Source organism: Oncorhynchus kisutch, linkage group LG21 (genome assembly GCF_002021735.2).
Source record: "Oncorhynchus kisutch isolate 150728-3 linkage group LG21, Okis_V2, whole genome shotgun sequence".
In the NCBI taxonomy this organism is placed as follows: Eukaryota; Metazoa; Chordata; class Actinopteri; order Salmoniformes; family Salmonidae; genus Oncorhynchus; species Oncorhynchus kisutch.
The window spans coordinates 12,694,668-12,720,345 of record NC_034194.2 but is presented as its reverse complement, the minus strand read 5'-3'; the positions used below and the strand labels follow the sequence as shown (position 1 = coordinate 12,720,345).

At 42.2% G+C, this 25,678-nt stretch overlaps 2 protein-coding genes across 2 annotated transcripts in view; one reads left to right on the top strand and one right to left on the bottom strand.

Moving 5' to 3' along the window:
- mei4 (meiosis-specific, MEI4 homolog (S. cerevisiae)) overlaps positions 1–16,893 on the bottom strand; it is a 48,247-nt gene extending 31,354 nt beyond the window's left edge. The window contains exons 1-4 of the mRNA XM_020454742.2: positions 16,420–16,893; positions 15,848–16,099; positions 13,136–13,710; positions 5,719–5,850 (exon numbers count right to left, since the gene is read on the bottom strand). Of these exons, the coding sequence (XP_020310331.1) occupies positions 5,719–5,850; positions 13,136–13,710; positions 15,848–16,099; positions 16,420–16,459 (999 nt within the window). The 5' untranslated portion in view covers positions 16,460–16,893. The remainder of the gene's footprint in view (positions 1–5,718; positions 5,851–13,135; positions 13,711–15,847; positions 16,100–16,419) is intronic.
- A 5,300-nt stretch (positions 16,894–22,193) lies between these two features.
- On the top strand, positions 22,194–25,164 carry LOC109866139 (5-hydroxytryptamine receptor 1B-like). The gene has a single exon (XM_020454690.2). It carries the CDS (start codon positions 22,550–22,552, stop codon positions 23,705–23,707), a length of 1,158 nt encoding a protein of 385 aa, XP_020310279.1. The 5' UTR covers positions 22,194–22,549; the 3' UTR covers positions 23,708–25,164.
- Positions 25,165–25,678: the final 514 nt, after the last annotated feature.

The following is a 25,678-nucleotide window of genomic DNA, read 5'->3' as shown; positions in this document are numbered from 1 at the left end:
TTTGATTTGTTAAAAAGGTTTGAAATATCCAATAAATGTCGTTCCACTTCATGATTGTGTCCCACTTGTTGTTGATTCTTCACAAAAAGTTTTATATCTTTATGTTTGAAGCCTGAAATGTGGCAAAAGGTCGCAAAGTTCAAGGGGGCCGAATACTTTCGCAAGGCACTGTAAACTTTTGTTATTGATCAAATACTTATTTTCCACCATAATTTGCAAATAAATTCATAAAAAATCCTACAATGTGATTTTCTGGATTTTTTTTCTCATTTTGTCTGTCATAGTTGAAGTGTACCTATGATGAAAATTACAGACCCCTCTCATCTTTTTAAGTGGGAGAACTTGCACAATTGGTGGCTGACTAAATACTTTTTTGCCCCACTGTATGTCACTGATTCTCTGGGACAGGGGTACATTCGGCCCTCCACGTCATTCGTCTCCTCGAGTTTCTTTTTTGTGAAAAAAAGGAGGGAGGTCTGCGTTCGTGGATTGATTATTGAGGTCTCAATTCCATTACAGTGGGGTTTAGTTACCCCCTACCTCTCATCGCTACAGCGGTATAATAATATCACGGGGCGTGTTTTTTCACAAAACTGGACCTCAGGAGCGTGTATAATCTGGTGCGTATTCGGGAGGGAGATGAGTGGAAAACCCCATTTAGTACCACATCTGGCCATTATGAGTACCTCGTCATGCCGTATGGGTTAAAGAATGCTCCAGCCGTCTTTCAACCCTTTGTAGACGAGATTCTCAGAGACCTGCACGGGGCAGGGTGTGGTGGTGTATATTGATGATATCCTTATCTATTCCGCCACACGCGCCACGCATGTGTCTCTGGTACGCAAGGTACTTGGGCGACTGCTGCAGCATGACCTGTACGTTAAGGCTGAGAAATGTGTGTTCTCCAAACGAGCCGTTTCCTTCCTGGGTTAACGCATTTCCACCTCGGGGGTGGTGATGGAGTGTGACTGCGTTAAGGCCGTGAGTAATTGGCCGACTCCGACCATGGTAAAGGAGGTGCAGCGGTTTTTAGGGTTTGCCAATTACCACCGGAGGTTTATCCGGGGTTTTGGCCAGGTGGCGGTTCCCATTACCTAACTGCTGAAGGGGGGGCCGGCGCGTTTACGGTGGTTGGCAGAGAGGGACAGAGCTTTCAATCGTTTGACGGCGCTGTTTACCGACGCTCTTGTGTTGGCACATCCTGACCCCTCTTTGGTGTTCATAGTGGAGGTGGACGTGTCCGAGGCTGGGGTTGGAGCCGTGATATCACAGAGCTCGGGCACGCCACCGAAGCTCCGTCCCTGCGCTTTCTTTTCGAAGAAGCCATTGGAGACATTGGCTTGAGGGGGCCAAGCACCCTTTCCTCATCTGGACTGACCACCGTAATCTGGAGTATATCCAGGCAGCGAGGAGACTGAATCCTCGTCAGGCAAGGTGGGCCATGTTTTTCACCAGATTTAGGTTCACTATCTCTTATCGACCGGGTTCCCTCAACACGAAGGCCGACGCGCTGTCCTGTCTCTATAACACCGAGGATCGGCCCATCGATCCTACTCCCATCCTTCCAGCTTCAAGGCTGGTGGCACCGGTGGTATGGGAGGTAGATGCAGACATCGAGCGGGCGTTACGGTTGGAACCTGCGCCTCCAGTGTCCTACAGGTCTTAAGTACGTGCCGCTTGGTGTCCGGAACACTACGATCCTGGTCCTGCCGTGTCCTCCCGTTGCCCGGTCTCCCTACGGCCCTACAGACTGCGGAGGCCCTGTTTACCCACGTCTTCCGGCACTATGGGGTGCCTGAGGACATCGTTTCTGATCGGGATCCCCAGTTCAAGTCCAGAGTTTGGAGGGCGTTTATGGATCGTCTGGGGGTCTCGGTCAGCCTGACCTCGGGTTATCACCCCGAGAGTAATGGGCAGGTGGAGAGAGTGAACCAGGAGGTGGTTAGGTTTCTGCGGTTGTATTGCCAGGACCGGCCAGGAGAATGTGCGAGGTACGTCCCATGGGCGGAGGTAGCTCAGAACTCACTCCGCCACTCCTCCACGAACATGTCACCATTTCAATGCATGTTGGGCTACCAGCCGGTCCTGGCACCGTGGCATCAGAGTCAGACCGAGGCTCCTGCGGTGGAGGAGTGGGTGCAGCGCTCTAAGGAGACCTGGAGGGCCATCCAGGAATCCTTACGCAAGCTGGTGGACGGCAGAAGAGGAGCGCTGACCGCCACCGCAGTGAGGGCCCCGTGTTCGCACCAGGGTACAGGGTCTGGCTCTCGATTTGAAACCTGCCCTTCCGCCTGCCCTGCCGGAAGCTGGGGCCACAGTGTGTGGGGCCATTTAAAGTCCTGAGGAGCATAAACGAGGTGTGTTATAGATTACAACTCCCTTCTTACTATCGTATTAACCCCTCGTTTCATGTGTCTCTCCTCAGGCCGGTGGTAGCTGGTCCCCTGCAGGAAGGTGAGGTGCCGGAGGTCCCTCCGCCCCCTCTGGACATCGAGGGGTCCCCGGCGTACACGGTACGTGCTGTTCTGGACTCTAGACGCCGAGTGAGGGGCCTGCAGTACCTTGTGGACTGGGAGAGGTATGGTCCGGAGGAGAGGTGCTGGGTACCGGTGGGGTACATCTTGGATCCGTCACTGCTAAGGGATTTTCATCGCCTCCATCCGGATCGCCCTGTACCTCGCTCCCCGGGTCGCCCTCGAGGCCGGTGTCGGCGCGCTGCGGGAGCCGCGCGTCAGGGGGGGTACTGTCACGACTCCCACCGAAGGTGGCTCCTCTTCCTGTTCGGGCGGCACTCGGCGGTCGTCGTCACCGGTCTACTAGCTGCCACCGATCCCCGTTTCCTTTTCTGTTAGTTTTGTCTTATTGGTTACACCTGTTTCTTGTTTGGGTTTTGGTTAGGGCTATTTAAGCCGGTTAGGCCCGCCTGCTTTTGTGAGGGCTTGTTCCTCTGTTAGTTTGTGGATGTGCATTTGTATTTTATTTTCTCCGGACTGTTTGGGGCCTGTTTTTGGGCCGGTCAGTTTTATGCGCCACTGTTTTTGGCGTGGCCGTTTTGCACCGTAATAAATACGATTGTCCTAACCCTCTGCTCTCTGACTCCAAACCCACTACTCCTAGAAGACCTGACAATATTGTTATCTTTTTGCTCTTTAGCACCCCAGTATCTCTACTTGCACATCATCATCTGCACATCTATCACTCCAGTGTTAATGCTAAATTGTAATTATTTCCACCTCTATGGCCTATTTATTGCCTTACCTCCCTAATCTTCTACATTTACACACACTGTACATAGATTTTTCTATTGTGTTATTGACTGTACGTTTGTTTATGTGTAACTCTGTGTAATTATTTTTGTCGCACTGCTTTGCTTTATCTTGGCCAGGTCGCAGTTGTAAATGAGAACTTGTTCTCAACTGGCCTACCTGGTTAAATAAAGGTGAAATAAATAAAAAATGACAAAAGCCCAGCCTACAGCTCTCAATGCACTGGCCTCTTCTCCACAGTTGCATTCATGTATTATTGTATAGAGAGCATATTCCAAGACTCTAAATCAACCAAAAATAAGTCTGTTATGTCACAATTTTCATGCAAACGTTCAACAGCACAGACAAGCTTGTAGAGCAAATTAAGCCTGTTGTTGTAATAATGTACCACAGTGCGACTGCAAGCCAGCAGCCCATTCTAAGTTCTGTTAAATGCACCTCAATCCTTTCAACCGCATCATTGTGGATGCGTTCCAAATGGCACCCTATTCCCTATATAGTGCACTACTTTTAACCAGAGCCCTATTGGCCCTAGTCAAAAGTAGTGTCTTATAAAAGGGTGTCATTTGGGACACAGACAGGGACAGCCATTCTCTGGGGGGTGAGGTACTATGCCGAGTAGAGCCCGACTGATGTGTTTTTGGGGTCCGATACCGATTCCAATATTTTGGGGGGTACAAAACTTACCGATACATCTGCTGATATACTGTTTTACGTGTAACTTTTCCACACAAATTCTCAGAAATTGCCATCCAAAAGACCAATTGTCCAAGAAATATGCTTCAAATGTTGATTTCTTGCATTGTGACAATAATGAAACATTGCTATCTAAGTGTTCGGATAAGCATGAGATTCCCTTTTTTCATCCTATTTATTGAATATTGGTTATCGGTGGAATTATCGGCCGATACCAATATGTTTGTAAAAGGCCAATATCAGCCGATATTGGTGAACCAATATATCGGTCAGGCTATACTAATTAGTCAGTCTGGTGGCTAAGTCTTCAAACGGTAGAGGTCTTTACCAGCAATTTATCCGACACTTTTTCTACATTGACAGCAGAGGGGTCAAGTGCAAGGGCATAATGGCTTTGAAGTGGCACAAGTACTATGAAGTATCAAGACCTCAATGTTAGAGGGGTACGAGGCAAGTCAACAGCCCCAAAAATTAAGTGAACAATTACAGGTCATCTGAATACATTATAACCAAATGACAGTGGTCTACAGTAGCAGCCACAGTGTAAATACCTCAACAACAATGGTCTCAGCAAAGAAAAGGTCCTATAGTATTTAATAAACCAATGTCTAGGACTTTGCTTGCAGACAAAATTATGTGACAGAAATTCTCTTTTCTCATTCACTTGGTACAGCAGCACTGTGTTCTGCTTTTTGCTCAGGGCTGCTTCAATAAGGGCTTTTCTCAATAGGATGAAGGAAAAACACACAAACTGTCTCTCTACAGTGGGAGTTGAGCGCCACGAGAAGGGAGAATAATCTGCTTTCAATTCCCTATTCATACATTTCTATTTTGCATGAGCGCTGGCGGCTGGGCTGTGTGTATACACAGGCTTTCAGAGGAGACGTACCAGTCAAACAGCATCACCCACCACACCTTGTAGGCTACCTGAGAGCAATGTTGTGACATGTAGGCCTGTGCAATATGCCCTGAGTGAGAAAGTTACAGACACTCAAATATCATACCACCAAGACATGCTAACACTATTACATTAAGAGGGGAGGTTAGCATTTTTTTTGGGGGGGGGGGGTATGATAGTTGTGTGTCTAACTTTCTCATTCATCATTATTCACAATTCATTCAGGATCCGTAATCATGGTGGCATCCACATTAATGAAGAGTTTAGAAACATATTCTATTACTATTTACAATAAAAACTGACTCCAAAATGACACAATACATTATATACCATTAATTTCGATTGGGCACAAAATAATCTGTTTGATGTAGTCATTGCGTGCAATGAATATGGGATGAAATACTTAACGTTTTACTACTTGAAGTACATTTGTGCCAATACTTTTGGTCCCCTAAAATGGGGGGAATTTGTCTAAAAAGTAATGTAATCCTTAACGGTTCACCCGATATGGATGAAAATACCCTAAAATTAAAGCTGACAGTCTGCACTTTAACCTCATAGTCATTGTATCATTTCATATCCAAAGTGCTGGAGTACAGAGGCAAAACAACAAAATACATGTCACTGTCCCAATATTGGCTCACTAAACATCATTAAATCCAATGATTTAACTCATCCTATACAAACCTGTAACATCCTCCCTTCCCCAACCCCAGGTCTGTGTGGAGAGCGCTGGCAAACAAGAGGTGTGTGTGTGTGTGTGTGTGTGTGTGTGTGTGTGTGTGTGTGTGTGTGTGTGTGTGTGTGTGTGTGTGTGTGTGTGTGTGTGTTTTTGTGTGCGCGTGTCCTGGTCCTTACCTGGCAGGTGATCCAGAGGTGTTCTGCCAGCCGGTTGATCTCAGACAGCACATGACGGATGAGCAGGGACCTAAGCAAGTTGCTCCCTCCCAGCAGGATCAAACACTCCGTCAGCCTCTCCTGAACCTGGAACTGATGCAGACCAGAGGGAAACACATCAAAAAACAGCACGGTAACACCACCAACCCCCATATTCCTTCACTTAACTAGGGCTGTCCCCAACCCCCAAAAAATCTTGGTCAACAAAAAGTTTTGTTCTTTCGACCAATCAATTGGTGTATTTTTGCATATATAGACACACCCTATGTGTTTTAATAAAACCAACTATATATATTGAGCTTGTCTGATGCTTTAAGCCGGTAATAGACTATACTAGAAGTCGGTAACCTTTCTCATTTTGCCAATATATCTTATTATTTATACTGATCTGTGTGCCAGTTATGGTTTTCATATGCACATTTTCGTGGAACATTTTCATTTAATTTAAAACATCGTCTTCATATCTCCAAATCATTGTTATGTGGTTAATTATAATTCTATCCTAATCTAAATGAAAATGATACAAACCTAAAAAGTGCCTTCTATTGCCATCGTCAACTATGTAAAAATAGCCTATATAAGGCAACAAATAAAACATTGCAACCTGCAGGTAGAAAATATCCTGATAAAGAAAAAATATCCTAAAAATCACATTTGCTATACATGGCCTGTCTGCAACGAACTTGAAACATTGTATCAATTATTAACTTGGATTCAGCCAGAAGCTTGCACTAGCGAACTTGCTATATAAAATATTCTGGGCCCTCAGTTTCCCATGCAAGTGAGTTTGAGACAGACACAGCTGTAGGCTATTTGCGCAAGGGATAAGAAGCAGTGCTTGACTTGGGCAGGAGCTCACCGGAGCTGAGCACTGGCACCTCAAATGTTCTACTCCTGTTCCTCTTATAGAATATTATCTCAAAAGTATTGTGGAGTTACTACATTGAGTAAATATTGTCATTGTCAATGGGTGGTCAAATAGCCCTTACACAGCCTGGAGGTGTGTTGTGTCATTGTCCTGTTGAAAAACAAATGATAGTCCCACTAAGTCCAAACCAGATGGGATGGCGTATTGCTGCAGAATAAAATCGCAAATTTGGACTCAGATTTCCACCGGTCTAATGTCCATTGCTTGTGTTTCTTGGCCCAAGCAAGTCTCTTCTTATTGGTGTCCTTTAGTAGTGGTTTCGTTTCAGCAATTCGACCATGAAGGCATGATTCGCGCAGACTGTGTGAATCATGGTTGAATTGCTGCAAGAAACCACAACTAAACGACACCAACAAGAAGAGACTTGTTTGGGCCAAGAAATATGAGCATTGGACATTAGACTGGTGGAAATGTGTCCTTTGGTCTGGAGTCCAAATTGGCGATATTGTGATGTGGGTGAACGGTGGTGTGGGTGAACGGGTGACACTGAATGGTGTAGGGGTGCTTTGCAGGTGACACTGTCTGTGATTTATTTAGAATTCAAGGCACACTTAACCAGCATAGCTACCACAGCATTCTGCAGCAATCCTCAATACATCTGGTTTGGGCTTAGTGGGACTATCATTTGTTTTTAAACAGGACAATGACCCAACACACCTCCAGGCTGTGTAAGGGCTATTTGACCAAGAAGGAAAGTGATGGAGGGCTGCATCAGATGACCTAGCCTCTACAATCCCCGGACCTCAACCAAACTGAGATGTTTTGGGATGAGTCGGACCGCAGAGTGAAGGAAAAGAAGCCAACAAGTGCTCAGCATATGTGGGAACTACTTTAAGACTGTTGAATGTTGAAAAAGCATTCCAGGTGAAGCTGGTTGAGAGAAAGCTATCAAGACAAAGGGTGGCTATTTGAAGAATCTCAAATATAAAATATTTCATTTGTTTAACCCTTTTTTGATTGCTACAGGATTCCATATGTGTTATTTCATAGTTTTGATGCCTTCACTATTAGTATACAATGTAGAAAATAGTCAAATTAAGAAAAAGCCTTGAATGAGTAAGTGTTCTAAATCTTTTGACCGGTAGTGTACACAATCCATGTCTCAATTGTCTCAAGGCTTAAAAATCCTTCCTTAACCGGTCTCCTCCCCTTCATCTACGCCGATTGAAGTGGACTTAACAGTAAGGGATCATAGCTTTCACCTGGATTCACCTGGTCTGTCTATGTCATGGAATACACTCAGTGTATAGCTAGGCTACTGGCAATTTGTTTTGAACAGCGTACAAGAACGGTTGTACTATAATATCATCCCTGCACAGTATGCAGGGCTATGCTATGCAATAGGCTACCGTAAACACTATGATACAAGATGTATTCCGATTTCAGACTATAGGCCTAAGGTTTTTCGATATCACAATGAGAACAAGCTGGACAAATTGTAGGTCTTCACATAAGATACAGGTAATAACTGAGCACTCTAAGAGAAAAGGGAGCCATGATAATAAGTGAGACTACTATGTGACCAGACAGAAAACTAAACTTTGTGCTATTCTCAGTTGAAATAAAATACTGTCATGAAATAATATCACCTTATAGTCTTGAGCCTTTTACGCTATGAGAGTGACATTTGACTGGTGCCTCTGGGGAGTCACGATATTCCATTTAATCTAGGCTAGAGTAGACTGGCCCCTAGACAGCTGTGAAGCCATTACAGACAGACAGGGTCAGGTAAAGATTCAGACATAAGGGCCTCAGCATTAACCATAGAATCTCAATCTAGTTCTGTCTTCTGTGGCATTACCATCATCACCCAGGTTGAGGGCTGCAGTCGGTGTAAATGATATCGCCTACCTATTTCACGTCTCCAGATGAAATACCCAGTCCAAATTATTTGACAGTATGTCAGCTATTGAGAGAGGCCTCTATAGCGTATTTCATCATCATCGTCTTGATGGTAACAGTTCATCTCTTTTCACATTGCTAGGGAATGAAGCGTGCATTTGAAGTCAAGATAGAGATTTAAGCCTAATAGAAAATTGCAGGCAGATTCCCAGGAGGCCTAAAGAAGCACAGTTTAGAACAGGAATAAAAATACAACATATTTTTCAATTAAGGATTTCCTCCTTGAGGATGCTGATAACCATTCAAGCTTTTGTTAGTTGTTATAAACCAAACCACCAATTCATAACATAGTAAACACATTAACATGTGTGAAATAGGAAGAAAAAAAATTATGCCCACATTTAGTTACTCAGCAGAATTAACTAACACAGCTCGAGCCAGCAATAGGAAGGGATCTGGTTTAATTTACAGTTTTTTTTTTAAATTGAAATTAATCAACTTGAATGAAATGAGGGTTATAAATATAAAGTCACATCACTGAAGGATCCTATTTCCACAACTGCAAATGACATCAATAAGCTCCAGTAGCATCAGCGTCATCCCAAAGCAGAGGAGACAGCTCCTATTACGCTAATTACAGGATGGAGCTGGAAATCATTTAAACAACTCCTTCGGTATCTCTGATGCCTCCATCTCAAAAAAAGAATACTCTGCAGCAGTGATGCTCCTCCTGCTGAAACGGCATACAGCCTACTCTTCCTCAGTCACTCAAGCTGTGTCAGTGATCAGCCTTCTGAGCAGTGAGCAGCCTCCATTTGCATGGAAATGACCCAAAGGCCGACTGCTGTTTGGCTTGATACAGGCAGCCGGAGTAAAAATTACCTGGCTAATGACTTTATTCACCGGCAATATCAGTCAGGCATGAGGTGAATAGAATTGTTTTTCTTTACAAACACAATCAAGGATGTCTGGAGTGATGTGAGTCACAAAAGGCACCCTAAGGACACTGGTCAAAAGTAGTGCATTCTATAGGGCAGTTCTTAATCCTGGTCCTGGGGAATCAGCAACAGAATGACAGAAACTGCATCCCAAATAGAACCATATTCCCTATAGCAGTGTTTCTTAATCCTGGTCTTGAGGACCCAATGGGGTGCACATTTCTGTGTTTGCCTTAGCACTACACACCTGATTCAAATCATCAAAGCTTGATGAGGAGTTAATCATTTGAATCAGCGGTGTAGTGCTAGGGCAAAAACAAGAATGTGCACCGCTTCGGGTCCTCAAGACCAGGATTAAGAAACACTGCTATAGGGAATATGGGATGTAGCCTCTGTTATTCTGCTGCTGATTCCACAGTCCTACAGACAGAACAGGGCTGAGGAGCTTAGTCCCTGTCACAGCAGTAGAGGACATTGCATCATGCCCTCCTGTCCCAAAGCTACAGCCCAATTTCAGCAGTCTGTGATTCATACACACAGAGGCACAGAGTGCTGCAGGTTCGTCCTGGTCCGGATCATTCACTGTCCTGTAAATGGCCATGTGAAAGAGAGTTACAGCGGTATTCTATGGTGCTCTCCTCCGAACAAGCCACTTTAGTTCGGACTTTCTTATTGTCGTATTTTACACCAGAAACTATTGGACCAAAGGAGTGAGGGCACCCGCTTAGAGTGAGTTTGAGAGCCTCCTAAAATTGTTTCCCTGGGCACTTGTTTGTCCTGTTTTCATTATAAGTGACTTAACAATCAATGTATTACGCAGTCCTAAATTGCAGGTCCACTCAACCATGCTGCACCACTTCACGCCAACATGTTGGCTTGTTGCTGATGCCCATGGGCACATGACAAGTTTAAAATATTTCAGAATTGTGATAGTTTGACACAGCCAATTGATCTCTATATTAAGATAAATCAAAGTTAGCTTTCCTCCCTTTTCTTTTTATGAACATGAGATTTTAATAGTCATGGCATAATGGCAAACATTTTACAGCAAACATTGATCCTATTTGTCAAAGCATTACACTTTGCCAACACTCAGCCAAACACCAGCTTAGTGCACAATGGAAAGGAAACTCTTCTCAGGGACTTTGTGAGGAGGGGTTTCATAAGGAAACTTTATGTCAATTAATTTGATATCATAACTTCTCTAACCTTTCAACAAAGGTCATTATTGAGTAGTTTGCACTTGAGAATAAACTGTCCCAGACTGCCTCAAACTGTGTTGTGTACCGTGAATACTGGTGATGTCACGCCCTGACCTTAGAGATCCTTTTTATTCTCTATGTTTGGTTAGGTCAGGGTGTGACTCGGGTGGGAATGTCTATGTTTTCTATTTCTTTGTTTTTGGCCGTGTGTGTGTGTGTGTGTGTGTGTGTGTGTGTGTGTGTGTGTGTGTGTGTTTCCCAATCAGAGGCAGCCATCTATCGTTGTCTCTGATTAGGGATCACATATAAGTTGTCATTTTCCTTTTGGGTTTTGTGGGATCTTGTTTTCTGTTCAGTGTCTGTACCTGGCAGAACTGTGCGCTTTCGTTATTTTGTTTGAGTGGGTTTTTTAAAATAATAAAAGTATCATGAACACTTTCCCCGCTGCGCTTTGGTCCACTCTTCTACCAACGAGAGCTGTTACAGGTGATGCAGAAACCATTGCAATGATTTAGGCTATTCCACTCTGAAATACTGGTGGCAGGTACAGGCAACATGGCTGTGAGGGTTTTGTACACACTGTATTACGATTGGGAAAACATTCTGTACTCTCTAGACTAGAGCAGCCGTGACTGTTCCTCCTTGACTGACATTAAGCTGACTTCTAGCTTATATGTTTTCCCTCTTGACTGACTGGTCATCAATCTACCGTCCCGCTAAATAACAGTAACCTTGAGGACATGCTAAAGACGCAGAGACCAAAGCGTGCTAGGTGTCACAAATGCTACTCTATTTCCTATACAGTGCACTACTTTTGATCGTGGACACTGGTCAAAAGTAGTCCACTAAAAAAGGAGTAGGGTAGCACTTGGGATACAGTGTTTGCAAATATCTAACGGAACTTTAGCCAGACATGTTTGAGAGCTCCCAATGGAAATCATTCTATACATTATTTACATTATACATTATTTACATTTACACTCACCCTCGGATCAATCCCCCCCACACACACACACACACACACACGAGTATACAAAATATATATTTTTTTTTTTACTCAGTTCGGGTCTCAACTTACTGTTGCGAGTTAGAATAGTAGAATACACAAGGTGCAATTTCGAAATTTGTGCATCAGCAGTTTTTCTCTTGTTATGTCAATCACCGAGAGTCACTCAACTAGCCCATATCAGCTAAAATGTTTAGATTGTTAGTCTAGCGGCCATATATCTAAACATAGTAATCATGGTCAGGGCATGTTGGCAGCACAATTGCAGCCCCTAGTGATGAATTCAGATTAATTGTGGTTCCCACCCCCATCAAAGTTGCCCATCCCTGACCTAGCCTATACGGACGGACAACATACTGTCTATTTGGGGATAATGGAAATGCTATGACACATTAGTCTCTGGTGACAGATTTGTTTCTGGGTTCCAGCCAAGACTAACATGCAAACTGCTGGCCATTCATATAATCTGGTAACCAAAATAACTATGATTCAGCAGCCTCTCAACCAATGGTCCAACTACTGGAAGTTGTTTGGTACAACAATCACCATAATGCTTTACGCCAGGTAAGAATCTTTCAAGCAGTTTTTCAGGAAATCCAAAGTGACTTGTGGCTAGATTTGTAATAACAATTGGCCTAAAAGCAACATATAACCTCCCACCTATTAATCTTCATTCGGAAAGGGACAACACGCCCTTCACAACTCAACTGTGACAGCATTTATTCAAGCCTGCTGACACTAAGGTGATTGTCTGTCCCCTCAGAAGCTAATAAGTATTGGTGCTGCCAGTCATATCTCATGATTAGTCATAACAGTAGGTGTGGTGGCGTTCCCCATTTTATCTCACTTGTTTCTCCATGCTCTCATTTCCTTCATCCTACAGTCTCATTGTATATTAATGTTACTGTGCATTAAAACAGAAAATTGTCTGTCTTCAATTTACACTGAACAAAAATATAGACGCAACATGCAACAATTTCAAAGATTTTACTGAGTTACAGTTCATGTAAGTAAATTAGTCAATTTAAATAATTTAATTAGGCTCTAATCTATGGATTTCACATGGCTGGGAATATAGATATGCATCTGTTGGTCACAGATACCTTAAAGGTAGGGGCGTGAATCAGAAAACCAGTCAGCTGGTGATATGATCATCTATAAACCTCAATGCCACTTTGATGACTGTCATTTCTTTCTGAGGGTAATGAAACATACAGGCTGTTATTCTGGACTGCATACTAAGAACCACTGAACTCATCAATCTCCGGTCAACTTGATATTACATTTAGCCATGCTATGATCATCCAAAATGTAAGTGAGACTAGGACTGAGAACCTCTCGCTTTGGAATTTAATGTCTGGTGTTACCTCCTAAAGGAAGTATATTTTAAACACCTACACAAATATAGTACTGTAAAATATATTGTCATTATTACACTACGATATGCATCATGTTCTCTTACCCTGTTGAGCTGGCCGTTGCGTAATAGAACATCAGTGAGCTCTTTCAGGGAATCTTCCATGCCTGTCACAAATAGCTGGGAGGGCTGTCTGTGGGAGAGCCAGTGATCCACTGCCTGGGCCGCCACCCGGGACGCCTGCAGGAGCAGTGAGCGTGGGGGCAGGGGTCTGTCATCCCTACTAGCAGACACCACACAGGACAGCAGCTGGCACACCGAGTCTGCCACCACGGACCTGTCCTTGTCCCTGTCCAGGCTAAACCCTCCAGCCTCCGCACCCATTGCCTCCCACTCCACCCTTTTCAGCCCACACAGGCTCTGGAGAAACTGCATGTGGAGCAGCATGGCCTTCCCACGAGGGTCTGCCTCACACAGGCTGGAGAATGGGATCTGGGGGGGTGTGGTGGTGACAGGTGGGAAGGCGGGCTGGGCACTGGGTTCTGCAGAGTCTTGAGTGGGCAGAAGTGTCTCTGTGTTGTTCTCCATCCCACAGCCGGAGTCCATGTCTGAGTTGAGCGGATCTTTCACCAAGCCCGGCCCCATGAAGTCCTGAGAGAGCAGGTCCATGAAGCCATCTCCTGCAGGTTGCACCAAGTAGGACATGAGCTTCATCATTATGCATATCTCATTGTCAGCTTCATTATAATCTGTGTCACTGAATTAAGCATTAGGCCCTATAATTAAAACACCCTCAGTTTTCACACAATTAGCTTTGTCATTAAACTCCATTCAATTATATCTCTCTCGCCTTTTAAGTAATTCACCACCACCTTGTGTAATTTCATATAGGTCTAATGCTTACTTGTTTTGCACATCAACAGGCCTTGTTTCCAAAGTAACCTTGTGTGTCCATGATGCTCAACTTCATTAATGAGCAAGCCGCTCATTGGCCACAATGGCCTTCAGTTCAATAATACAGTCGTGGCCAAAAGTTTTGAGAATGAAACAAATATTAATTTCCCCAAGTCTGCTGCCTCAGTTTGTATGATGTCAATTTGCATATACTCCAGAATGTTATGAAGAGTGATTAGATGAATTGCAATTAATTGCAAAGTCCCTATTTGCCATGCAAATGAACTGAATCCCCCAAAAACATTTCCACTGGATTTCAGCCCTGCCACAAAAGGACCAGCTGACGACATGTCAGTGATTATCTCGTTAACACAGGTGTGAGTGTTGACGAGGACAAGGCTGGAGCTCACTCTGTCATGCTGATTGAGTTTGAATAACAGACTGGAAGCTTCAAAAGGAGGGTGGTGCTTGGAATCATTTTTCTTCCTCTGTCAACCATGGTCACCTACAAAGAAACACGTGCAGTCATCATTTCTTTGCACAAAAAGGGCTTCACAGGCAAGGATATTGCTGCCAGTAAGATTGCACCTAAATCAACCATTTATCGGAGCATCAAGAACTTAAAGGAGAGCGGTTCAATTGTTGTGAAGGAGGCTTCAGGGCTCCAAAGAAAGTACAGCAAGTGCCAGGACCGTCTCCTAAAGTTGATTCAGCTGCGGGATCGGGGCACCACCAGTACAGAGCTTGCTCAGGAATGGTAGCAGGCAGGTGTGAGTGCATCTGCATGCACAGTGAGGCAAAGACTTTTGGAGGATGGCCTGGTGTCAAGAAGGGCAGCAAAGAAGCCACTTCTCTCCAGGAAAAACTTCAGGGACAGACTGATATTCTGCAAAAGGTACAGGGATCGGACTGCTGAGGACTGGGGTAAAGTAATTTCAGATCTCAGATGAATCCCCTTTCCGATTGTTTGGGGCATCCGGAAAAAAGCTTGTCCAGAGAAGACAAGGTGAGCGCTACCATCAGTCCTGTGTCATGCCAACAGTAAAGCATCCTAAGACCATTCATGTGTGGGGTTGCTTCTCAGCCAATGGAGTGGGCTCACTCACAATTTTGCCTAAGAACACAGCCATGAATAAAGAATGGTACCAACACATCCTCCGAGAGCAACTTCTCCCAACCATCCAGGAACAGTTTGGTGACAAACAATGCCTTTTCCAACATGGTGGAGCACCTTGCCATAAGGCAAAAGTGATAACTAAGTGGCTCGGGGAACAAAACATTGATATTTTTGGTCCATTAATTGACAGCAAGCCAGGGTGAATTGCAGAGGTCTTGAAAAAGAAGGGCCAACACTGCAAATATTGACTCTTTGCATCAACTTCATGTAATTGTTAATAAAAGCCTGACACTTATGAAATGCTTGTAATTATACTTCAGTATTCCATAGTAACATCTGACAAAAATATCTAAAGACACTGAAGCAGCAAACTTTGTGGAAATTAATATGTGTCATTCTCAACTTTTGGCCACGACTGTACACCCCACCTCGGCTGATAGCTAAGGTATGAAATCTAGGCTCCACTCCTCATGTAGACATTGTAATCCAATCCATGCAGAGCAGTCCTTTACTAACTGAAAATATGCTACATTTAAATGAGCATGAATCCTACTGTTCTTCAATTGAACAAAATAATAAAACTGGGAGGCTATTTACTGTGACAATACACTGCTGTAGCCCTATCCAGAGGCACAGATATCTCATTCTAAATGCATTGCTTTGGACCTATCCAGCAGACCTAACGTACAACGGGCCTACTGAGTATACTGTATTCACATGTGATGGACCAGAAGACACATTTTTATTAAATTAAATGTCTAGCATAGGGTATATGCTATTAGTCACAGAGGATGAATGAGACCCACCACCAGCTTCTGTTCCACTGGTGTTCTTTGGCTTTGAGAGCATCTGGGTGAGAAGGAGCTTTTGACGCATTCTGAGCACTTCCTCCTGCAGCCTCTGAGCTTTGGTCTTCCAGGCCTCAGTCTGGCTATTCAGCTTGTTGGCCAAATGTTCCGCATGCTTCCGACCACTTATCCCGGGAGGTTTACTCTTTATTATGGCAACAGCCACGACAAGTTTAGCTTTTCTAAGACCCCATTCCGCGGTGTCTGTCCCTGAAAGCAAGGGGAAACAATCATGTTGTTGTGTTCATTTAGCTAGCTAGCTATGCATCTTCTAGTCTCGTTCGACACCAGACACTCCTGCCTATGCGCAATTAGCCATCTTCCTCCACAATATTGGCGCTAACGTTAGCAGCTAACCGTCTGCCCAATGTTTGCAAGAAGTAGCTTAACTAGCTAGCCCATCAATGTCACGATAATTGGCTGCCTAACATTGGGGAATGGTAAACACACTTTGCGTTAAAACGAACAAGCAGGCAAACACAACATCACACTAACAAGCTAGCTAGCCAAAGTTAGCTATGCAATTTTACCATTGGTAGCCGGACTTCGCTCAATTTTGTGATCCATCATTCAAGCCGAGTTCATAAAAACCTGAGGCGGATTACCCCAAGGTATTGGTATTTTTACTAACTTCATATAGTTAGCTAACTTGGCTAGTCACCCTAGTTACTCTTGTTCTCGTTGTGTTGTGAAAATATCAGATATGATGCCTGCCTGAACGAGCACTTTCGGTGGCTAACTAGGCCATTGTTACCAGTAAGTTAGCCTCTCGCGCATGATGATCGCTGTCAATCATATGAAAGCGGGTGTGCATGAGACTGACCAAACCTGCGATATGTTTTACTGAACATATCCAGTACTTTCAATTTATTAATTGAAGTGTGACTATGAGTCCTGGATTTTGGCCCTTTGTCTCGCAACCGAACATCAAACGCCACTAATTTAGAACAAAAATCTATATAATTTGTCCTGTATTTCAGTCAGACATTCAGACCTCTCTTGCAGTCGCGGTGCGCATATTAAAATATATATCATAAGGATGTGGTAGCGTAAGCCAACTGGTGATGTTTAACGCATCTCCAATCTTTGTTGAGCTCTGATATGCTGTGCAGCGCAAGATGAGACGTAGGCCAACGTCATAGGTCTATCGTCAACCAATCATATTTCTCAAATCCTTTAGGGCTAAATTCCAGCTAAAGTTGGAGAGGACAGTTCAGCCTAACTAGTGTGCTTTTAGTGAAGAGCTACAAAAGTAAGTAAATAGCCATATTAAACTGAAAGATATGAGGTAAATTAGTCAAACATGTGAGGCTCTCCATGCTTATTAGATGCTCATTCAACATCTTTTCTGCTACTTCACTCAATCCCTTTTTTAAAGTCTCCTTTCCTAACTGTTTTAAAAACAACCAGAAATGTTTCCTTGGCCAAATATTCCCAGATTTTCATAAAACAGCCACACAGCTGGTCGGGCAAAAGAGTAGGCTAGGGGCGCTTCAATTGCTTGTTCGGTTCAGCGGACTGCGGGGGTGTAGTGCTACCATAGCACCCGCCACTTCTCACAATGGTGCTCGTTTAGTAAAGTTAGATCAAAGCTGAATCAATGTCTCGGAAGATCACATAATGATTAATTGGTGTTCTACATAACCAAATATAAAGGTATGACGTTACTGTTACACCAAAAACACCACCTTATTCTTATTAGGTTTAAGGATGGTCAGCTGAATAGTAAATATATATATATATGTATATTTACTTACTATTCAGCTGACCATCCTTAAACCTAATAAGAATAAGGTGGTGTTTAGACTCATTATATATATAATGAGTCTATCGGTAACATCTTTGAGAAATGATAGAGGTGGGACTACTATCACTATTATTCGAGTCACAAGAAAGTCACAAGACCCGAGTCTCAAGTCGAGTCCCAAGTAGAACAAACAGGTCAAGACTCGAGTCAAGCCCAAGTCATGCTTTCTAAGAGTCTCAAGTCTAGTAAAAAAATATATATATACATACAATGACTTGTTCAAATACACATCTTTGTCTATTTATTGAGGCTACCAGACAGCCCATTTCATTATTTTGTCTACAACACATTTTGATTAGCCCATGTCATTTTAAAATAGGGACCTTGTAACAGTCGTAAGGGCATGAAATCAGCAGAAGGCAATGCAAGTTGACGTGTTCATAGTGTAAATGTATTTATAGGTCTTGGTGATCCAATGGTAAAAACGCCATTTCATTCAAAATATACAAGTAGATTTACCAAATATACAAGGGCAATAGCCCAAAAGAAATAGCCTTAGGACAGGTTAAACCGGATACAATCTGAACGGACATATCTAGAGGGCAAGACTGAACAGCCTCCCCTTGAGAAACCAAATCGAATCTGTCTAACAGGAGCTCAAACAGGTAGGCCTGCATAATATAAGCACTTGGCCCCCAGGACCACACAAGTACCCAATTGACAATTACAACCAATACATTGGTTCTACAATGTAAAAGGCCATTTCCACATCCACATACATTGGTACATTCGTCTTAATCAGACTTAATGATTATTCATTATATTTCAACACCATGCATACATGGAACAATAATGTTCTCTTATTCAACTTTCTGACACCAAAGCGTGGAGCGCAGGCCACGCACTGAGGAGCGCGCTCCTTATGAACAACAACAATTACAGAATGGACACAGACGCACATAACTCTGGCATAACCCGGGAAATATAAACAAAGGAAACCATACATTGAATAATATAAACGTAACTTTTACCTCATGGGTCTTAGGAATGTGCATGTGCACTATAAACATCGAGCCCACTCAGAGCAGGGTAACAAATGGTTGGCTAAATGGAAATGTGTCGTAGGCCTATCAAACATGAAACAGAAATGTCTATGTAGGCCTATTAAAAATTGAATAGAAATATGTTACAATACACGGTACTGGGATGGAATGATGAAACGCTAGCAATTATTGTAGTATTAGATGGAACATAGATTCCCTATGCATTTAAAAATGGAAAGCAACAGCAAACATTTCAACAAGAGCACATAAAGCACCTTCCAGTGGTGGAAGTTTGGAGAGTGCATGTGAAGAGCCGCGCCTATGGTGCATCTTCGCCACAGTAATAATTTTAACAAAAAATGCCAAAATGTAAGCTTCATAAGTAAATGATCCATTTCAAGTAATTGTTACATACCAAATGACCAGTGGGTATATGCTAGTAATTGTTGTCCCATTGCTGGTGCGTTTGCAAAGTAAACAGTTAATATTCTTGGTCACCAATTTGTTTTGGAGCTGCATATTTCATTATTATGGCAATCCTTTCTTCCTACAATTTGACGTTTGTGCTGCAATGGAAATAGATCCTATAGCTGTACAGCAAATCAGCAATCTGTTCGCTAGCTCACCCGACCTGTGTTGATTGACAGTTTGCTGGTCCATTCAGACAACCGAGTGTGCGTTACACCAGCCAATCTGTTTTCTTTGCAAGGACGATGTTGCTGGCTACTGTCTCTGGCTGCATGTATAGTTATCCACGTAGAGTCTGTGCCACAAAATTAGTTACAAAACCTGGCCAGATAGTTTTTATTCTTAGGCTACACTGACCCTGAAAATTCCTCCTTATTGTCCTGCATTTGGGTATTTTAAATGTGTTCACCCTACTCTTGACTGACAAATCCTTCTCATGGACAGAGGAGAGCAGCAAGGACACTGTCACTGTCATACCAGAAAATGATGGAACAAGACCGTGGCCAGCTTCAGGTAGACCTTTTACAGTCAAATACATTAACATTGTAATCAAGTGAAGAGATAAAAGATGGCCTTCTCAAGTAACACAGAAGACTTTTGTCCCAGTCACAATGATGGTCTAATTTAGAGTAAATTGATCTGATGAAAGAAACGTATTGATTTGATCAAATAAATTAAATCAGTGATATTTAGGGTTCTCAGCACAAAGAAAGGATTCTAGGACATGTTTCAAACATTCAATCTAGCTTTGATAAATACGAATGATATAGCCTATTTTAATACAGATTCACTCGATTATGATTAATAATAAATTATTTAACTTGTATAGCACTTTACATTAGAGAAAATGATTTCAAAGCTCATAAAAAGCAAAACAAACAAACAACACATTTCAATTGAGATGGTAGAGACACTGAATGTCTGTATTTGGCTTAGGCTGAAAGCCTGGGAGTTAAGGCAGGTAGGATTGGAAAAGCATAGCTTCGACGGCGGAGGTACAGCCAGGAAGAAACAAAGACAGACTGACAAACAGGTCCTAAATGAGTACTTAATGATAATGTACAGTCACTATACATTAGTCATAATTAGCATTTAGGCTCACATCAATATCACAATCAGCTTTCGTGTTGCAAAGGCTAATTCTACACGATTGCAAAGTGTCTCTGTCAATAGAAATACAATAAGCAACCGCTTGACCTTATTTTTCTCACTAGCAGATAAGGATGATTATTCTCTTCAGCAGATTTCACCATCCTTGACTCTGTTCAAGACCTGGGTTGGGGAAAGAGAATGAACCCCAGATATAATTTCATTGACAATGACTGCCTAATAAAGATTAATAATGACCCACTTAAAAGTTAAGTTGAGTTTAGAATGAAGGTATAAAATGGAGTAAAATCCAAGAAGCTTAATAAACTATAAAATCCCCAGTTGGTGTAGAGACATAGTTGCTTCAACTTCTTTACACAAAGATAACTCAAACCTTTTCAATATGCATTGCACAATTGATTTCCCCTATTATAGTGACTTGAGGGATTGTGAGGATAACTCATTTGAACACTAATAGAGATCGTCTTCTATAATTTATGCACCAACATATTAATCATTTACAAAGTTAATAACAAAGTTCACAAAGCCCATCTCAGTCTCAACTCTCTATTTTCATCTTGTGGAGATACAAAAAGACAGACAGAGAAAGGCTATGTGCCATACTCAAAGATATCCAAAAAGACAGGCAGATTGGCAATGCCATTATGGTTTTACATTGATTGATCATAGGATACATCGTTAGATACAAAGGTCTGACTGGACGACCAATTATGCACCCAGTGGCCTAATGCAGACGTGTAGCCCCAGATCTAATCTCCAGGCCAGCAGACTTCACCACTAGCCGGCCTCCGCTCAGTACCCTGCCCTAAACTTTAGTCACTGTTACTAGCCAGTTACCACCCGGTCCTAAACCCTGCACCTTAGAGACTGCTGCCCTATGTACATAGTCATTGAACACTGGTCACTTTAATACATACTGTTTAACCGACTTTAAATGTACAGAATATACTGTGTTCTAGTCAAGGCTCATCCTATATAACTACTGCTGTATACACCTTTTCTAATCATATACTGTCCGTAAAGTCTATAGACACCATCATATACACATATATTTATATTCCGGATGCTCATCCCCATCTTTCTTAATTACTTTATTTAAATGTTTTGTATTTGTGTGTATTGTTTTGTATTGTTAGTTAGCCTATTACTGCACCGTTGGAGCTAGAAACACAAGCATTTCGCTGTACCTGCGATAACATCTTCAAAATATGTGTACACTACCAATTTGATTTGATTTTGATTTGACATTGGTATTCATTATACGCCCTACAACACCTGTATTTTCATTTTCTAAAGAACAGAGCACAACCAGTATCGTATAGACTATAATAATATCACCAACAACATGTCCAAGTACTATATAATCATCACAATGCGTGGCTTTCCTGGTTGAACTGATGACATTGTAACAAACTTCCGAAGAGGAGCTGTCCAAAGGTCCTTGCAGCGGACCGCCTGTGTGGAGCTATCCAAGGTGCTGATTGACACTTTTCTGGCGTTGCACTGCATCTCAATCAATGTTATGTGGCGGAATGCATTTGTAAATGTAAGATTTGTTTTATTATGTTATTAGTTAGGCCTATTTCAGATACCATAACAATATTTGCATGTCAAAATAGTTTAATAGCCCTTTTCTGGCTATGATTAATACTAAACCCAAGGGCATTATGACCCGGTGTATGAAACCACTTGCTCAGCCTTGAGAGACAGAGAGAGGAGGACCAGTGTGATATCTGTAGGGTTCTGCCAGCTCGAGCGTTCTCTATAAAACCAAGTGTGAAACCTCGCCCGCGCCCAACTTCTGAAGTGCCGCAGATCCAGCACAGTGGCTAGAAGAGCGGATTAACAGACTCAAAGAACAACAATAAAGAAAGCAAACTACTACAGATCATTATCATTCTTTAAATGTTTTTATCAATACTGTGATAGGCCTACATAATTAATAAATGCACGATTTATTGGGCAACCTAACGACAATCAATAATGGATAGAATGGGAAGGTTCTCATATCTACATTCCATTCAAAAGCTGAATGTATAACAAACAATAAAGTACATTAATGGGAAGTCAAGGCAAAGGATATTTCAAGAAGAAGGGTTCATATTTTTTTCTTGTGATTTTTGGATAATCAATGTGCGTCTGTCTGATGGACACCGAAGGGGATGGAGCTGCGCATAACCTGGAAAATGACAATAAATGCGACGTTTACGTTGGATAAGCAGTCCCTGTGCTCCTTTTTATGAAGGGTTTTCCTTCAAAGCTCAATGACATCTGTCAAAAGAGTGTGGAAGGATGGAGCGCGCCAGTCAGTTGAAGCCAACTTCTTTTATTTATGGAGAGTTCTGGAATATGTCAACCAATGATACCAATGTAAATGTTACGACTGAAGGAGAGGAGGTGGATAGTTTGGCTTTCCAAGCCGGTTTAGCATTTACATTATCTCTGATAACCTTTGCAACAACATTATCAAATGCATTCGTTATTGCTACTATTTATCAATCTAGAAAACTGCATACGCCTGCAAACTTTCTGATAGCATCACTCGCCCTGACAGACCTTCTAGTGTCCGTATTGGTGATGCCAATCAGCGCACTATACACGGTGAGTCAAACATGGACTTTGGGACAAGTTATGTGCGACATATGGTTGTCTTCAGACATTACGTGTTGCACCGCATCCATTCTTCACCTGTGCGTAATTGCACTGGACCGCTACTGGGCAATAACAGACGCGGTTGAGTACACCAAGAAGCGCACACCAGCGCGCGCAGCGGGGATGATCGCCACTGCCTGGGTGATTGCCATCTCCATCTCACTGCCGCCCTTCTTCTGGCGTCAGGTGAAAACGGACGAGGTTACCACTTGCAACGTGAATACTGATCACATTTTCTACACGATTTATTCCACTTTTGGAGCCTTCTATATTCCCACTTTGTTACTCATAGCCCTTTACGGTAGGATCTACGTGGAAGCCCGAAAGAGAATCTTGAAACAGTCGTCTAATAAACCGGGGAAAAGACTCACTTCTGCCCATTTGATAACAAACTCGCCGGGTACACATTCTGTGGCATCCACCACCTCTCTAAATTACGGGACGAACGAAGCCTCTTCTTGCGACGCTAATAGCTCAACTGCCAATGTGAACCATGTGAAAGTCATTGTATCCGACGCGCTCCTGGAGAAGAAGAGGATCTCCGCTGCCAGGGAAAGAAAGGCGACAAAAACTTTAGGGATCATTCTTGGAGCTTACATCATATGCTGGCTACCGTTTTTCATTTACACTTTAGTGGTTTCAGTCTGTGCGCCATGTTTCTATCCAGAATTATTTGACATATTCACTTGGTTGGGTTATCTTAACTCTTTAATAAACCCCATCATTTACACCATGTCCAATGAGGATTTCAAAAAGGCTTTCCACAAACTAATACGCTTTAGATGTTGCAGGTCCTGAAAATAAGCTACCTACCAGACAAAGGGTGCCAAACCCATTTCATTTTACTCAGCTACGTCAGCAGCACCACAAACTGCAGCTCTTCAATAATTACAGCATGTTAGCCTATTGCAGTATTGTATCTAGTATATTTTCAAAAAGCCCAGGAACATGATATTATACTTCATAAGCCTATCTACATGGCCTGCAGGCAAGTTTGGAAACTTGATTATTTTGCAAAGCAAAAATGTATTAATTAATCACTGACACCTATTCAGAAATAGGCTATATACAGTCTGCTACCTTCCTTATGATTGGCAGTCAGTCATGAGATTACCACCCATCCAGGCTAAACAATTCATATTCCAACCTAAACCAGCAATAACTTTTTTGCGTTTTTGGTATCAAGGTTAATATGTGTTGGATATCAATAGCTCTTTGACTTGGAGGAACAGAGGCTTGATATAACGTTTAATATTTAAACATTCATGGAATGCCTGCTGTATGACAGATTTAGAATCCGTCCCAAATGGTATCCTGTTCCCAACATTGTGCACTACTTTTGGTCAAAAGTAGTACACACTGTAGGGAACAGGGTACCATTCGGGACATATACTTATTGTAGGCTAACTCATGTGGGAATGATAAGCACAAATAGGTTCTGAGCCCTCTGGGAAGGCCCCTCCCCCTTAGGAAAATAATAGTCAGTCACGTCAAAAATCTTGGTGCCAACAGAGACCTTTCCTGTATGTTTACTATTGTTCTAACTCTTTAATGAGATTAGCATGGATTTTATGATTAAACACCATCTCTCATTTAATCTCATGGTCAATGTAAAAATAATCATTTGACTATTATTTTTATTGTGAATAAGGTTGTTTACTTCAAACTGGACTATAAGCTGACTTCTTGTTTTATCAAACAAGCCTCAATCAAAGTATCTATATCTGTATGCATTGTAACGTGTGTATTTTTTTGTGTGTGTAGTTTTTGTTATATTTTGCTATGGAGCTGCTTAAATTACCTGTGAGTTCACTCTGCTGCAACCTTCTGGGTATTACAAAATACTGCTGTTGGTAGAATTATACCAATCAAAGTCAAATATGACAGACAAGAATACAGACACCTAACGCATTTCTTCACCTACAGTGCCATTTCTCATAATGATAATGTTTCAAAGATGTCTCAGCATTGCCTTTACATTCCAGGCTGCATGTGTTAAGTGCTAGATAAAATTGAAAGAATTTACAGAAATAATAAGCTGTTGAAGATCCATTGAGATTTGATTGTTAAACATCACATTTTGACGAATACAACCACAGTAAACTACAGAGATGCAACAGCTAAGTACTCATGTAATGGAGGTTCTATTTGATCCAAATTAGCTAATGCTGTACAATAAAGCTTCTCTGCTCATAAGCAATGCACTGTAATTGCATTGGCTCTGCGAGTAGAGGTCCATCCCAGTGGAGTACAAATCACTTCTGCTATTGTGAAACACAAGAAATAAAACCTTCAATGGAATCTAAGGGTATGGCCATTTTCCTTGGGAAAAAACAAGATGGTAGAAGGATGGTAAAAAGGATGAGTTTGCACTTCATACGTCAGATGGAAATGCAACTAAAAAGCCCAAAGTATTAGATAACATAGCAGGTTATAATTCAGAACAGACTGTGGTAAAAAAAATGATGATGCTGGTCAACCGCTATATTCCAGCCAAAAATCTTGTAGAGGTGTGATATTGTTAAATCATGATGTTGAAATAGTAATAACATTTGTTTGCTGTATCAGTTTCTCATAATTGTGGAGAGGAGATAAAGCCATCTTTTGAATGCTGTAACAAAACAGATAACAAACTTAAAGGGATAGTAGAGTGTGTTATGACATACGCCAGGTGTTTACGACCTCCTTGAACACCCTGAACAACCATTTTAGCGGTACGTTAATAAGTTAATAATCTAACACAACTTTAAAGACCATTTGAATTATTGG

Bases quoted from the DNA above. Each gene is read 5' to 3' on its own strand.
- LOC109866139 (XM_020454690.2), top strand. From the start codon at position 22,550: ATGGAGCGCGCCAGTCAGTTGAAGCCAACTTCTTTTATTTATGGAGAG.